Here is a 15,274-nt window from a genome sequence, read left to right as displayed (position 1 = left end):
CATCAAATCTTGGGCAAAGTATGGACTATTATATATTGCTGGAAAGCCCAGGATGTCTACTTTCCAACGCCGTTGAGAGCGCGCCAATTGGGCTTCTGTAGCTCCAGAAAATCCGCTTCGAGTGCAGGGAGGTCAGAATCCAACAGCATCTGCAGTCCTTTTTGGTCTCGGAATCAGATTTTTGCTCAGGACCCTCAATTTCAGCCAGAAAATACCTGAAATCACAGAAAAACACACAAACTCATAGTAAAGTCCAGAAAAGTGAATTTTAGCTAAAAACTAATAAAAATATACTAAAAACTAACTAGATTATACTAAAAACATACTAAAAACAATGCCAAAAAGCATACAAATTATCCGCTCATCAATTCTCAATAACGACCTAACATCTGGTGCTCTTGTTGAGAGGAGAAATGACCATTTCTAAAGAACTCAACCCATATGCTGAGATTGCTGTTCTTCAGCGCAGTCATATGGACGTTGTATGTCAACTTTTCAACGCCAACGTCAGAATGGACGAAATGGAGAATTCGCTGTGGGAGATTCGTAGCCTCCTCAAGGATGCCTTGAAGATGAAGGATGTGCGATGATCCTGAAGAACGAGATTCTCTACAAGGCTGAAATACCCATCTTCAACGATGAATGAGTAGAGGAGTGGGTTTTTAAGGCCAGGGAGTATTTTGAGTGGTACTCAATTCCTATTGACATGAGGGTACGTATGTTTTCATTTCACCTATCTGGTCCTGCTTACTCTTAGTATCGCTGGGTGATTAACAATAACATTAGACATACTTGGGACTCTTTTTTAGATGCACTACTCGTGAGGTTCAGTCAGAATCAATTTTATGATCCTAAAGCAGCCCTTAAAGAGTTGAAACAAACCACAACAGTAGCTGATTATCAAAGCCAAATTGAGGAATTATCAAACCAAGTCACAGGGTTATGTGAAGAGTGGCTGGTTTTCTTATTTGTGGTTGGACCTCAAGATTATTTGAAAGTATGAACTATTGTTAGCTAAGCCAACTTCATATGTGACTGCTGCAGCAATGGCTAGATTACACGAACAAAAACACTCTGTAACCAACCTAAACCACAAACGATCCATAACTACAAATTCATTGCCACCTTTGAACATACCAAACCATAACCCCACTAACCGAACCACCAGCACCCCAAAACATATTATATCTCTTGTACCATATAATTCTCATCCATCTAATCAAAACCACATACTTAATACCAATCACAATACTAATTCAAATTCACCCTTCAAGAAACTATCTGCTTCAGAAATCAAATTAAAAAGAGAAAAAGGGTTGTGTTACTACTGCGAGGACAAGTGGTCTCTGGGTCACAAATTCAAAACCTCAAGCTACTTATTGATAGGTGAAGAAGCGATGCAGAAAATCTTAAAAGAACCTAAACCAGAAGTTATTCACACCCCGGGAGCGGAAAATCCTGTAATTGTGGAACCAGTGCAACTAGAGATTAGCTTTAATAATATGGTGGGACAGTTCCAACCCACTACATTTAGGTTGAAAGGGAGCTACAAGGGTCATCCAGTTATGATCCTCATCGACGAGGGAAGCTTACATAACTTTGTAAACGGGAGCATGGCGGAAAGAATTGAATTCTCGTTGAAACAAACCACTCCACTTCAGGTGCTGGTGGGAAACGGGGATGTCATCGGTTGTAAGGCATATTGTGATGATGTGCCATTAGTGATGTAAGGATACCAATTCACGATCAGTACATTTGTTTTATACTTGCAAGGGACTGATATTGTGTTAGGGGTACAATGGCTGATGTATTTGAGCTATGTCACAACTCACTATGGATTACTCACGATGAAATTTGTGATTAATGGGCTACCAATCAAGTTACAAGGGGAGAGATTGCTACAATCTGAGGCCATTAGTAATAGGATGCTACAAAAAATATTGACAGCTAAAGATACTACTTTGTATCACTTGAAGATGGTAGAGAAAGTAGAAGACTCAAAAGAGGAAGCGGTGCCTAGTGAAATGCAGTGTGTGTTGGATGAGCACTATGCTAATTTTAAGGAACCAAATCAGCTACCACCACATCGTGACATTGATCACAAGATTCACCTGACAATGGGTTTGCAACTAGTGAGTGTAAGGCCTTACAAGTATCCTCATTTTTAGAAAGAAGATATGGAGCGATTAGTAAAAGAGATGTTAGACGCGGGCATTATACACGAAAGCCAAAGCACTTTTTCTAGCCTGGTTCTATTAGTGAAAAAAGGATGGAAGTTGAAGATTTTGTGTTGATTATTTGGCACTAAATGCAATCATCATTAAAGATAAATTCCTGTTATCCACCATTGAGGAGATACTGGATGAACTCTTTGGTGCAGAATTTTTTTCCAAGATTGACCTTTGCTTCGGCTATCATCAGATACGGATGAATGAGAATGGAGTTCACATGACCGCCTTTCAAACTCACCAAGGCCACTATGAATTTTTTATGATGCTTTTCAGGCTTATGAATACCCCATCCACCTTCCAAGCTAAACAAAATATTCTAGCCCTATCGTAGAAAATTCATTGCAATTTTCTGCGATGATATTTTGGTTTATAACAAGACTTGGGAGGAGCACTTACAACACTTAAAACTAATTCTCACAGTTCTGGCTCAGTAATAGCTCTACGCTAAGCGTACTAAGTGCCATTTTGGACAAGAACAAGTGGATTATTTAGGTCACATTGTATGCACAGCATGTGTTATGGTTGATCTTGCTAAGATTGATGCTATTAAGGCATTAACAAAGCTGAATTCATTAAAACAACTTCGCAATTTTCTTGGATTGACGGACTATTACCTTAAATTTATTGCTAAGTATGCTCAAATTGCCCACCCCCTTAACTGAGTTGATAAAGAAAAATAATTTTAACTGGGGATCGGAAGCTAATATAGCATTTGAGGAGCTTAAGGCTGTGTTGATGAAGACACCAGTTTTAGCTCCCCCCCTCCCGATTTCACTCAGCCTTTCACAGTTGAGATGTATGTATCACAAATGAGAATTGGAGTAGTTCTGTCATAAAATGGTCACCCACTTGCTTATTTTAGCAAGAAGCTGAATCAGAAATTGATGATGTCCTTGTTTTATATCCATGAATTGTATGCGATTACTCAAGCATTGGCAAAATAGTGCCACTATCTTTTGGGTAGGCACTTTGTGATTAAGACTAACCATTAGGGCCTCAAGGAACTCATGTCACAGGTCATTTTAACCCCTGAGCAACAGTACTACTTAGCTAAGTTGCTCGGTTATGATTTCGAGATAAAATACAGACTAGGAAGACTTAATCAAGTGGCAGATGCATTATCTCGTTATCCTGATTCCTATTCTTAGCCGGAATTTCATGCATTAACTACGATGCAAGTAGCATTGCAAAAAACCTTGAAGGATGCTAATCAATAGTGTGAGAAATTGGTGGAATTGCATGATCAATTGGAGCAGGGTAAGTGATGCGTGAGCATCTTATCTATCTTTTCCTAGTGAATTTGCACTTAAATTGCTGAGTTTAATTAAGAATTAATTATATTTTAGCCACTATGGATGCTATTTTGAGTTTTGGGCAATTTTATTTATTTTAGGTAGCATTCGGCGAAATTTGACGGAGTTTCTGCAGCACAAGAATCAAAGGAGATGGCTAGGAGGAGCGACGCGCACACGTGTCTGACGCGTGCGCGTGATCTGGAAGTATCCATGGCGACGCGTACGCGTGACTGACGCGTACACGTGATTTGAAGATTTGCTCAGCGACGCATCCGCGTGACTCGTGAAAAAGACCAGCGACGCGTCTGCGTGACTGACGCGTACGTGTGACATGCGCCACGTGCAGAAAAACGCAGAAAGATGCTGGAAGCGATTTTTGGCTATTTTGATCCAGTTTTCAGCCCAAAAAACACAAATTAGAAGCTGCAAAATGGACACATCAAGTGGTCCCCACCCATCAACTGAAGACCTGTTAATTAATTTGAATTTAAATTCAAATCTTATCTTTGAGGAAAATATATTATTTTTAATTTTAGATAATTATATTTTAAATTTATTAGGATTAGTTATAAATTGGAATTTAGATGCCATCAGATAGAAGGCAGTACATTGTTACCAGAACCCTTATTTTTTCTCTCTGAACCATGAGCAACTAATCCTTCATTGTTAAGGTTAGGAGCTCTGTCTATTTTCATGGATTGATTCGTTTGATCTTTTTAATTTAATTCATGTCTTGATTTATATTTCAATAATTGTTTTTGTTCTTTATGTTATGAATATGGGTGGAACGGAAGTATGACCCATGTTCTAATTGAGTTCTTGTAAAACTTGGAAAAGCTCTTTACTTGAACAACAGCTTGAGAACATATTATACTGAATTTCTAATTGTTTGTAATTAACGGGATACGTGACATATAATTCTCTTATTTTTGATAATTAGAATTTTTGTGGCATATAAACTGGAATTTGAACTTCACCTTCTAATTGGAATTAATTGACCAAGGAATTGGCAGTTAATGAATTTTAGAGGAGACTAGAAAGGTCTAAGGAATTAGGGTCTAGTCACATATAGTTTGTCATAAATTAAATCCTACATAATTAAATTAGTTAGTAAGAAAAGTTAATCCAGAAAAATAGATAACTCTGAAACCTTAACTATCTTCTCCATATTTTATTCCCAATTTATTTATTTGTCTATCCTTTTAATATTCTGAGTTCCAATTTAAACCTTTTGAATATCTCAAAACCCTTTTCTGCTTGCCTAACTAAGCCAATCAATCAATCATTGTTGCTTGATCCATCAATCCTCGTGGGATCGACCCTTACTCACGTAAGGTATTACTTGGTATGTATGATCCGGTGCACTTGCCAGTAAGTTGTGGGTTATAAAATACCGCACCAGTAAGCTTGCAGAAGACTATATTGTGCAGAAAGTTTGGGTTCCAAATTTTCAAGGCTTGCGCAAAATGCTACTCCAAGAGTTTTACTCATCAATGAGAGGTGGTCATGGGGGTGTTCTCAAGACATACAAAGCCTTGAGTGATTTATTCTTTTAGCCAGGGATGAGGGTGGATGTGCACAAGTTCATTGAAAAGTGTATACAGGTTAAAGCTCAAGGCCTTTTGCAACCACTGGTTGCTCCTATCAGATTATGGGTAGATGTTTCTCTGGATTTTATAGTACAACTGCCTTATCATTGCCATCTTAGTTGTGGTGGATAGATTCAGTAAGGTTAGTCACTTTACTCCGCAAAAGCTAGGCTTCACAACTAAAGATGCAGCATAGGCCTTCATCAATTCAGTAGTCAAATTTTATGGGTTTCCTCAAACTATAGTTTCAGACAGAGACCCATTTTTCTCAGCAAATTTTGGTGGAATTTGTTCGAATGTAGTGGAACGAAACTGCATTTCAACACGGCATACCACCCCCAAAGCGATGGTCAAACAGAGGTTGTGAATAGAACTCTTGAACAATACTTAAAGTTTTCACACACTCCTACCGAAATTAGTGGGCATCTTACTTGAATTGGGCATAATTTTGTTACAATGGTTTCTTTCACTCATCAATAGGCATGACTCCCCCATAAGTCTCTCTATGGCTTCCTTATAAATTCTTTGCTCGGTTATACACCAGGATCGGCTGTTGTGCTGGCAATGGACGACCTCCTCAGAATTAGGGAGGCTCTAGATCGAGAATCGCGGCATTCGTTGCAACATGTGCAGGAGAAGATGCGCAGATAAGTTGATCAGCACTGCCGAGAGAAACAATTTGCGGTTGGTAATTAGGTCTTACTCAAAGTGAAACCTTACCGACATCATTCCTTAATGGGGAATGGATACAATAAGTAACAGAGGCGGTTCTATGTGCGTTTTCAAATCACTCGGCGGGTAGAGAAGGTAACTTACCGGCTGAATTTACCATCATCATGTGCCTTGCATCCTGTTTTTTATGTCTCAGTGCTAAAACAGTACGTTGGAGAGCTTCCGTCAGAGATGGTGCTAGAACCCAAGTTGCCATCATCACTACAACCGCACTCCATCATGATTCTGAACCACCGCACAATCGTGATGCCTGAGGGTCTTCGTGTGCAACTGCTGGTTGATTAGGAGGATGTTACACGAAAAGTGACCACCTGAAAAGATGCAAACGAGTTGCTGAGATTATTCCCTGAACTTGACCTTGAGGACAAGGTCATTATGGGAGAGAGGATAAATGTTAGCTCTCATAACATTGGCTCAAATGAAAACTCAATTGAAGAAGTCATTAACAGAAAAGAACTATAAAATCAGGAGAGTGAAGAGAGTGAAGTGGACCTCCAGCAATGAGTTCAAATTATCTAGAACCAAAAGAAGACCTAATTAAATAGATAATTATATTATGGGATGAAGTAACATTATAGCTGATCATAGTCTTGCCAAGATGGCAAGTTCGTTACGTGAAAAAATGCTATATTGAAGGCTAAGCGTTTTCGAATTTGGTTAGAGAAAATTGTAAAAGATATTTTCTTAAAATTTTTTTCCTGATTCGAATACCGCGTTGTATCTGCATTTTTTTCTTCTTCTTCATCAATTCAATCAAAACCTCATTCATTGTTAATTTTTTTTTTGCTCGTGTAATTTTCAATAACGACCTGACAAAAAAAATATGTATTTTAGATATTAACAATTACACATTAAAAATTATAAAAATATATGTTATCAACTTAAATTATAATATACTAATAGGTAAATTAGAAAAATAGAAAATAAAACAAATATACAGCAAGTTAAACAAGAAAAGTGGGAAAATATTCAAATATTGTGCAAGTGCTTTTCTTTTACGCAATCATCCTATAACAATCCTTTAAAAGAAGGTTTATGCCGTAGTGATTAATCCTACGTGGCATCCTCACGATTTTTTTCAAATTTTTAATGTATGATCTTTATTACAATAACACCCCATTATCAAACCATCCTCATTCCACATTTTCACTACTCCTCTGAACATTGTGCCTGAGTTTTCTATCCCCTTTTTCTCCGTTTGCTTTACATGTACACAACCTGATATTTCAAATTTCAAATTTTGAATTCAAAATCAAAATTAAAAAGGGAATTCTCTCCATTCTTTGTTTTCAGTTTTATTTCTTCCTCCTCTTTTTCGGTTCTTCTCCTTCACCTTCTTCACCTTCAGTTCCTCTTCCTTTTTTCCTCCTCCGTTCACTGATTCTGTTTTTGTATAATCTTCTTAATTTAAGTTGGAGGTGGAGATTAGACGTCATGTACGCACCAAGGCAGAGTTACGGCGGTGGATGAGGTTGCGACTGCTATGGTGGTGGATCATAATATGGCGGTGGTGTTGTAGTGTGTGCAGTGGAGTTTGTGGTGGTCATCGAGGATGTGGTGATGGATACGAAGGAGGCAGCGGCGGAAGAGAGTAAATCGATGGAAAGTACTAAGTCGCGCGGCCACATAGAACACATGCAGTGACACTATGAAAGAGAGCACAACAGGTTATTTTCCCTATTCATCTTCATTTTCAAATTTCAAGACTTCCTGATGTCTGTCCTTTTACAGTTTTTTCAAATTTTAATTCCAACTAAATCTGCATGTAATTGAAATTCAAATTTGAATTTTAAATATGCACAACCTTATCAAGCATTCAATCCATCTCTAAGATAATCAACTTTCGATTTTCTTCTTACCATAACCCTCTTTCTTTCTCTATCTTCTCTCATGTCTTTCTCTCCTAGATCTATATATATCTCTGCATCACTTTTTTTTTCTTATATTTTTGTTCTCTTTGTCAAGCGGAGAGTTCTTGATGGTATTATGGCACGGTGTTTGTTACAGGGAAGTAGAGGAATGAAGTAGAGACACGACATGGAGGAGCGAGAGATGCATACTGGCGTCGACATCAATGGGCATGCAATTTGGTGCGGCTGAGATGATTCGGATGGCGATAACACGGCACGGAAGAGAAGTCAGTTGCAGCACCGGAAGCGACCAACAACGGTCTTGGTGCGATGATTTTGTATGCTCTGCTTATGTAAGTAGTCGTTGTCTTCTTCAAATGAAAGTATATATAAGATTTCTAATTTTATCCCTACTCATACTCCTCTTTGTTTTTTTAATATTATTTTTTATATAAACTGTACCTTCTATGATGAAGTTAAGTGTGTTCCTTATTATTTGATCTGATGTATATGTTCTAATTTCGGTAAGATTTGAAATGTTACTGATGTTGTGCAGACGCGTCTTTGTCTGGTGTGGAGCTGTTGATGCAGAAAATCCAGAACCTCATTGTTGTTGCCGGGATTCTATTTGCATTTCGCCTAAATTTCATTAACCTCTTTCTATTAGTTCTTTTTTTGTTCAATTGCTTAAATTTGTTTTTTGCTTTTGCTTATTATTATACTTCTACTTATTATTACCTTATCTATCCTCCTTCCTCTCAAGTTTGGCTATGTTCTTCACTCTTCAGGGTGGTAGTTTCAATTCTCAATTTTTGGGTCTTTTCCCTTCTAAAACTGAGTTAATTTCTTAGAGGAAATTCTCCTTTGTCGCTGTATCTTAGATATTATACGTATATATCTTTTCATTCATAATTAAAGTTTATTCGTGAAAATAGTATTATCCTATGGACTACAATTTTTATATTATGCATTTGAACAAGATTTTGAAGTGAAACAAGTCCAAGTTATGTTGTACATATGGCAACGACACACTCCATTTTAATCATCAAGTATTAATTATAGACATACTATGCTTAGATTCACCGTCTTTAGAAAATTTGTTGATGAACTAAATTCCCATTTTTGACATGATCGAGATTGAACCACTTATTGTTGCCCTGCAACTTTGAAGTCTAGAAAATAAAATGGTGATACCAATTACTTTTGATATGATTGGTTAATGCCTTTCTTTTAAGTCTTAACTTTAGATGGTTTGTTCATCATAAATTCATAGTCTTTTCTTGAACTCTATTTTTTTGGCTGTCCTTAATGTTTATGAGTCTTTTTTGACTATGTTTATGAGTTTGTTTAACTTATAAACTTAATTCTTTTTGAAGAAAATCCACGTTCATCTCTTTTTTTATTTTTATTTTTTTACATAATTAAAATAGTGTCTAGAAAATATTCTTGGTGCTTTTAGTTTTTCTCTCTTATCACAGTGAACGATTTACTTCGTGTATAACTTTCAAGTAAGTATTTGTCTTGATTACTATTTTGATATCTATACAGTATATCCAAAGTCATATAAGCCTTCGACTTTTTTTTGTCTTCTCCGATGGTTAGCTAGACATGGAAACTACTTACCACAGTTGTGAAAAATAATTTGTTTATTGGTTGGAGTTGTAGCAATAACTTTCGGTTAAGATTTAAGACATACCATAACAAGTTATCTTTTGGCAATGTCATATAATACAACTTAAAATAGTTCAACAGAATAATTGATTATATGTTGAATCTGTTTTTGACCAATTTTTGGCACATGTAGGTTATCAAGTTTCTAGCTTTCCTTCTATTGCTTTTTCTATTTTTTTTCCCAAATTCATTTGACCCTTTATATGATATTAATAATTTCATTAGTTGATTATAGAAAGACAAAAGGTCAAACTTGATGGTTTTGAATTCTAATCTCTTTGAGGAATGGCCTAATTTTATTGCTTCTCAATTTTAGTATTTGTTTGAAGAATTTTTTTACGCATCGAGGTGTTGGAGTTAAATTTTGATTTATTTCCTAATAGTGATGTAAATGTTAGTATCACCACTATCTTGAACATATTATATATAAGGTATTTTCATAATTGCTATTCAGTAATTTTTCTTTTTCATGTTCCTATTGTTCATTATTTTCTTCTGATTTTGAATTTAGTGTTAATTCTGGTCCACAACGTCAACTCTTTTGATAAGATGCCTCTTGGTCTCTGATTTTTAATGTAGGCTGTCTTTAGATTGACACAACTAGATAGAGTAGCGGAGTATTTATCACGTCATATTAGGGAGCATCATGAATAATAAGCAAGTTTAATTCAATGATTAGTTCTCATCAACTATGGCTCTTTTCATATTTATGTGTGATGGTTCTTTGGAAGAATCTAAATTTTATTATTGATTAGGTTTATATCGATTCTTGATTTTTTTTTTTGAGAAAAAAGTATTACATAATTGTTTTTTTTTCTTTGGATATCATTACTCTGTTCATGATTTTTGGAATGGGGTACTTTTGTTGTCTATTGTGTGCCACAAGCTTTAATGCTATTTGTTGTTATGGTAAATACAAAAAACTAAGCTTTGTGGCTAGAGAGTAGTAATAATTATAAGAATTTTGTTGTTATTTTTCATGATTAATTTTATATCTCATTCTTAGATGTGTTTCTAGGTTGGTTGATATGGATTCTATAGCATAGCCATATCAACATCGCTCACTTTTAACCTTACAACTTCATCTAATACTTTTAGAAGGACCCTGAAGGTGATGGGCGTTCTACCGTGTACATTTATTGCGAAGAATTGAATAACCTCATGTTGGAGGTTTTGAAAAGAGGGCCGAGAATGAAGGAAAATGGAGTGTTGGTATCTGACAAGACCATGTAGAGGAAGCTGCAAAAGTTTTGGAGCCACTGAGGGCACCCAACTCTTATACTAAGATAATTTTCAGCAGTAGGAGTTTTGGCTTGAAGCTGCTCGCATTGTTGAATTCCATTCAAATGTCAATTAAGGATTAATTGAAGGAAGTAGACCTGTCAGATTTTATTGCTGGTAAGCTGGACAGAAGCTCTTGAAGTGATGATTATATTCCCTTTTGTACTAGAAGATTATGTTTGAAGTTATCTTAGCCTGTTTTTCATGATCTAACCAAAGATAGAGTGGTAACTTATAATATGCGGTCAAACTTTTTTAAGTAGTTCTATTATTTTAAATGTTTTACCTGCTTAATTTTGCACATTTTTTTACATATTTAATTTTGCACCTTTATTTTGATATTGATAAAGTATAAATAGATGTGATTGGTCCTCTAATAATTACTAACTTAATCATTTTAACTTAAAACACTTCAATAATGGCCCTAAAATGGGCCTTTAAATTCTTCTAATCAATTAAAAGGGCATTTGGAAGTTGGAACCACCTAACAGGAACAATGCATACCAAGTTCTTATGGAATCTCCTTCTCATCGAGTTTTTAACTTCATAGTTCACATCTTTTTATGGAGATATTGATGACTTAGTGTAACTATCAGTTTATAACTTAGTGTAACTATCAGTTTTTGAATCGCTTAAAAAATTAAAAAACCCTTTCTCTCATGTTATCTTTTGTTTACTACTACTAATAATAATTAATATTAAATAAGTATTTCTCTAACATCTTTTTTTTTTAGTATTTCTCAAGGTATGATTAATGAGGAATTTATACATTTTTATTAATTAGAATAGTTTGAAAATATTGGTCTTTTTGGTAAACAATTTTCACATAAAGCCTTGCTTTTTGTTGAAGTTCCTCGACTTAATAGCAACAATATTGTTTCATTAAAACCACCATAAGAGTTTGACGACATTTGTTTATAAGGTAATATCAAGTTTGACAATGGTTAGAAAGAGTTCTGCAAAGCATACAATGATACAAGTTGGAACAAATATTTGTTACATTATCAAGGGTCAAATAAAAAAAGAGGTATTATAATTCTTAATCAAATAAAAAGAGGCATTATAATGCTTATTCAAAACAATAGTTTGATGCCCAACAGCAGTACTATAAAGTTTAAATGTAGTATTTAACAGAGGTCTTTAATAATATTGCATGATGTGATACTTAGCTTTATTTATTTTTGTTCACATATAACGACAATACACGATATATTTTGTCATTTTTTCATAATTATATAAGCATGTTTCTTTGAAGTAATGAAGATAGATGGTAATTATATAAGCATGTTTCTTTGAAGTAATGAAGATAGATAGTTAAATCCTTTTCTTTATGGAGTACAGTAGTTGGTTAACGTATTTTTATTTAAATCACAAATTCAAATTTCATTCTCATCTTCCTTCTGATTTGATACTTTTTCAATCTTTTATAATATTTTTGGTATCTTGCGACTCTTTTGAATAAAAGTTATGTACATATATGTGAAACTACTTTTCACTTTGTTCGTGCCTTTTAGTAAGTGCTTTGAATCCAAATATCATGATTTTAGACATTTTTTCAATAAAAAAAATAATAACTGATAATAGGAAGTTAATCTTCTTAAGAACATACCCTATTAGCTTTGATGTGTGAGAATATTTGCTCTTCGTTTTTGAAGAAAAAAAATTGATGAAAATTCATTTCATGTTTATATGTCCAAGTAGTCATATAAAGACTAAGGAAGGATAATCATTTTCATCTTATAGCAATTTTGTTTGATTGAATATGATTGTTTATTTTTAATCATTTTTTATTTGAAACTGTTTTTCAGCATTTGAGTTTTTGGTATCGAAGCTTTAAAAAGTATTTTTTTTTTGTCTTAAAAAGGAGAAAAATTAAAGAAGAACAATGAATTTAGTACATAAGAGTTTTGAAACAAATATAAAAATTAAAAAATAATGAAAATTATGGGATTATTTTGTATAGTTTTCATTATTTGAAAAAAAATTAATTTTATTATTGTAATGCAAATTGAGTTGTATTTTAACTTTAGATTTTTTTAGTATTTGTGTTGATTCGTAAACTTTTTTTTATATGAGACTTTAATATTAAATTATTTTGTTCACAACTTCATTATATAATTATATTATAATATATTTATTATAATTAAGTCATATTTTTTATTTAATTTTATTTACTTTTGCAATTTTTTCAAAAAGTAAAATCACATATTCTTATTCTTATGATCTAATTTAATATATATATATATAAAAGTCTATATCAAGTCTTTAATATATTTATATTAGCAGCCACTCGAAGATATTGTAACAGATGAAATCAAGGCCATCCACGTTAATGTGTTCCACACCAATGGCTACGATCATGTACCTACCTTTCTGGCTTTACTCCCCAATAGAAATCCAAGAATCGAGAGATTCTGATTCTTGAATCTGTATTGTACAAAAGTTGAAATGGTAATAATAATGTAATAAAAGTGAAAGTTAAAGAAGAACGTGGCAAGTGAAAAAGATGGTGAAACGATGACGAAAACATGAGGACACTGTTTTTCTTAAACTATAAATTATATATAATTGAAATATGAAAAGAGCAATTAACGTGTAATACGATGGAAGGAGCAGAGTGCGAGTGTGAGATTGATCGGTTGCCAATTGACTTGTTGGCTCATATCTTTGTTCTCTTAACCTCCTTCACTGATTTGGCACAGTAAGTTGTTGTGTTTGTGTATTTACATATAATATTAATTCAGAAATACAATTTTAATTGATGTTTCTGAATGATGATGAAAAAGAGCAAGCAGTGTTTGCAAGAAATGGAAGCAAGGGGTGAAGGAATCTCTGGCTCGGAGACGCTACCTCAGCTTTGCCGGTTGGAAGATGGATGATGATTCCACCGCTCGCCTCGTTCGCTATGCCTACAACCTCACTAAACTCGACATGTATGTATCTCTTGTTAATTATAGCATATTTGTTTGTACAATTCAGAGATAAACCTTTTAGTTGATGCATCAGATCATAATCAAACAAATTGGAATCTGTTTGTATATAGTATATATTTGACATGATTTGTGATTAGAATTGCATGATGATGTTGATGATGATGGTGGTGGTGGTGTTAAATAACTGATACTAGATTTATTTGGTATTGTGCTTTTTTAATTTTCAGACCAAGAAGCCGCTGGGGATGCCAAATAACTGATACTGGACTTGTCAGAATTTCTTCGGCAAAGTGTGTCATCAATCTCAAATCCATATCACTCTGGGGTTTGACTGGCATCACAGATGAAGGTGTTATTCATCTGGTACGCCATCCTTGCAATTCTGTTTCCAGAACTTGCTTTGATGATATTGATTTTACTTAGATCGTAGCTTTTATTGATTGCACAAACAATGATAAGACTATGCTGATTATTGGTATTCTGGCATTTTGTCAGGTGTTTCAAATCTTTTGCTTATGGTTTTAATTCCTTTTTGCTCCTCTCTCTTTATCATTATTATTCTAACAGATATCAAGAACTAGATCCTTAGAGCATCTCAATGTTGGTGGTACATTTATCACTGATGAATCACTCTTTGCAATAGCAACAAGTTGTCCAAATTTGAAGGTTAGTTATTATGATAAAATTTTATGTATATCGAAATGCTTCACAGTATGCCTAATACTCTAATAAGGAGGAAAGTTGGGTTGTTAGGTTGTTAGGCACATTTGTTTGTAAGATGTAACATTTTTCACTCAGATGTTAGGTATCTGGAATTCTCCTTTTGGTGTAATCAGGAGAACAGGGAAAAAAGACACAGGATGGTTTCCTAAATAACTTATTACCAATTGAATTCTCATGTAGTAAAGAAAATTTCTGATGTTAAATTTTGCTTAATCTTCTCATGTTTGATTTCTCACTATTAGTTTCTAATGTGAAACTCAGATAAGATATATGACATCCACATAGGAGAAATAATAGTAAAACATTGTAAATAACAAGATGATGTGAAAATTGAACATGACTAGATGAAGATGATTATATATTGATGGTATTCCATTCAAGTCATACATGATTGCTTCTTGTTCAGACTATTGTGCTGTGGAGCTGCCGTCAAGTAACTGAGAGTGGTCTTTTTGCCTTAGTTGATAAATGCCCCAAACTGAAATCAATGAATGTATGGGGAACAAGAGTTCCTGTGGACAGCCTTAAAAACTTGCTTATTACAAGTCCAACTCTTCAGATTAAATTGTAAAACTGGGGAGTGCTCTAAAATTGATGCCTAAGGTGCTGATTCTTAATTTATTAATTATTAGTGTTATCACTGCTATTTTATGTACAGAATGTAATCTTATATTCTTAAGTGTAATTTATTCGAAAAGATGAATATGTCAAATTTCATTCATGTATAGAAAACATCATCTTGTAATTTATTTATTGCCTTTCATTGACCCTTTCTATTGTTGTAAATGTTGAATTCGCAATAAATAATATAAACCATAAGAAAGGATTGGTCTACTTACATGATTTACATGATTAAACATTGTATATGATAATATGGATGCTGAAATGAGGAACTCTGGTACGACAAGTTAGCCCATTGGATGAAGTTATCTCATATCAGAAAACTAAGATCACATGGTATTTTGCTTT

General features: G+C 34.2%; 1 protein-coding gene and 1 long non-coding RNA gene across 3 annotated transcripts; both read left to right on the top strand.

Moving 5' to 3' along the window:
* The first annotated feature begins 6,992 nt into the window (after positions 1–6,992).
* On the top strand, positions 6,993–8,358 carry LOC107487711 (uncharacterized). Its single transcript, XR_001591814.3, has 3 exons — positions 6,993–7,514; positions 7,855–8,050; positions 8,254–8,358. It is a non-coding gene; the product is annotated as an uncharacterized LOC107487711 (long non-coding RNA).
* Positions 8,359–13,121: 4,763 nt separating this feature from the next.
* On the top strand, positions 13,122–15,128 carry LOC107487714 (F-box protein At5g67140). 2 transcript variants are annotated; one of them, XM_052262236.1, is made up of 5 exons: positions 13,122–13,350; positions 13,445–13,582; positions 13,810–13,945; positions 14,150–14,248; positions 14,712–15,128. In XM_052262236.1, the coding sequence occupies exons 1-5, from the start codon at positions 13,253–13,255 to the stop codon at positions 14,874–14,876; spliced, it is 636 nt and encodes a 211-aa protein (XP_052118196.1). In that variant the 5' UTR covers positions 13,122–13,252; the 3' UTR covers positions 14,877–15,128. The 2 variants fall into 2 exon arrangements, with proteins under 2 accessions (XP_052118196.1, XP_015963896.1); XM_016108410.3 differs by having other exon boundaries at positions 13,133–13,350; positions 13,436–13,582.
* The last annotated feature ends 146 nt before the right edge of the window (positions 15,129–15,274 follow it).

Source organism: Arachis duranensis, chromosome 5 (genome assembly GCF_000817695.3).
Source record: "Arachis duranensis cultivar V14167 chromosome 5, aradu.V14167.gnm2.J7QH, whole genome shotgun sequence".
Classification (NCBI taxonomy): Eukaryota; Viridiplantae; Streptophyta; class Magnoliopsida; order Fabales; family Fabaceae; genus Arachis; species Arachis duranensis.
This window is presented reverse-complemented; position numbering and strand designations above follow the sequence as displayed.

What these genes read in the sequence shown, in the direction of transcription:
- LOC107487714 (XM_016108410.3), top strand. Translation starts at nt 13,253, where the DNA reads ATGGAAGGAGCAGAGTGCGAGTGTGAGATTGATCGGTTGCCAATTGAC. An exon ending in TCCTTCACTGATTTGGCACA is followed by an intron (nt 13,351 to 13,435) that starts GTAAGTTGTTGT and finishes ATGATGAAAAAG; the next exon opens with AGCAAGCAGTGTTTGCAAGA. An exon ending in AACCTCACTAAACTCGACAT is followed by an intron (nt 13,583 to 13,809) that starts GTATGTATCTCT and finishes TTTAATTTTCAG; the next exon opens with ACCAAGAAGCCGCTGGGGAT.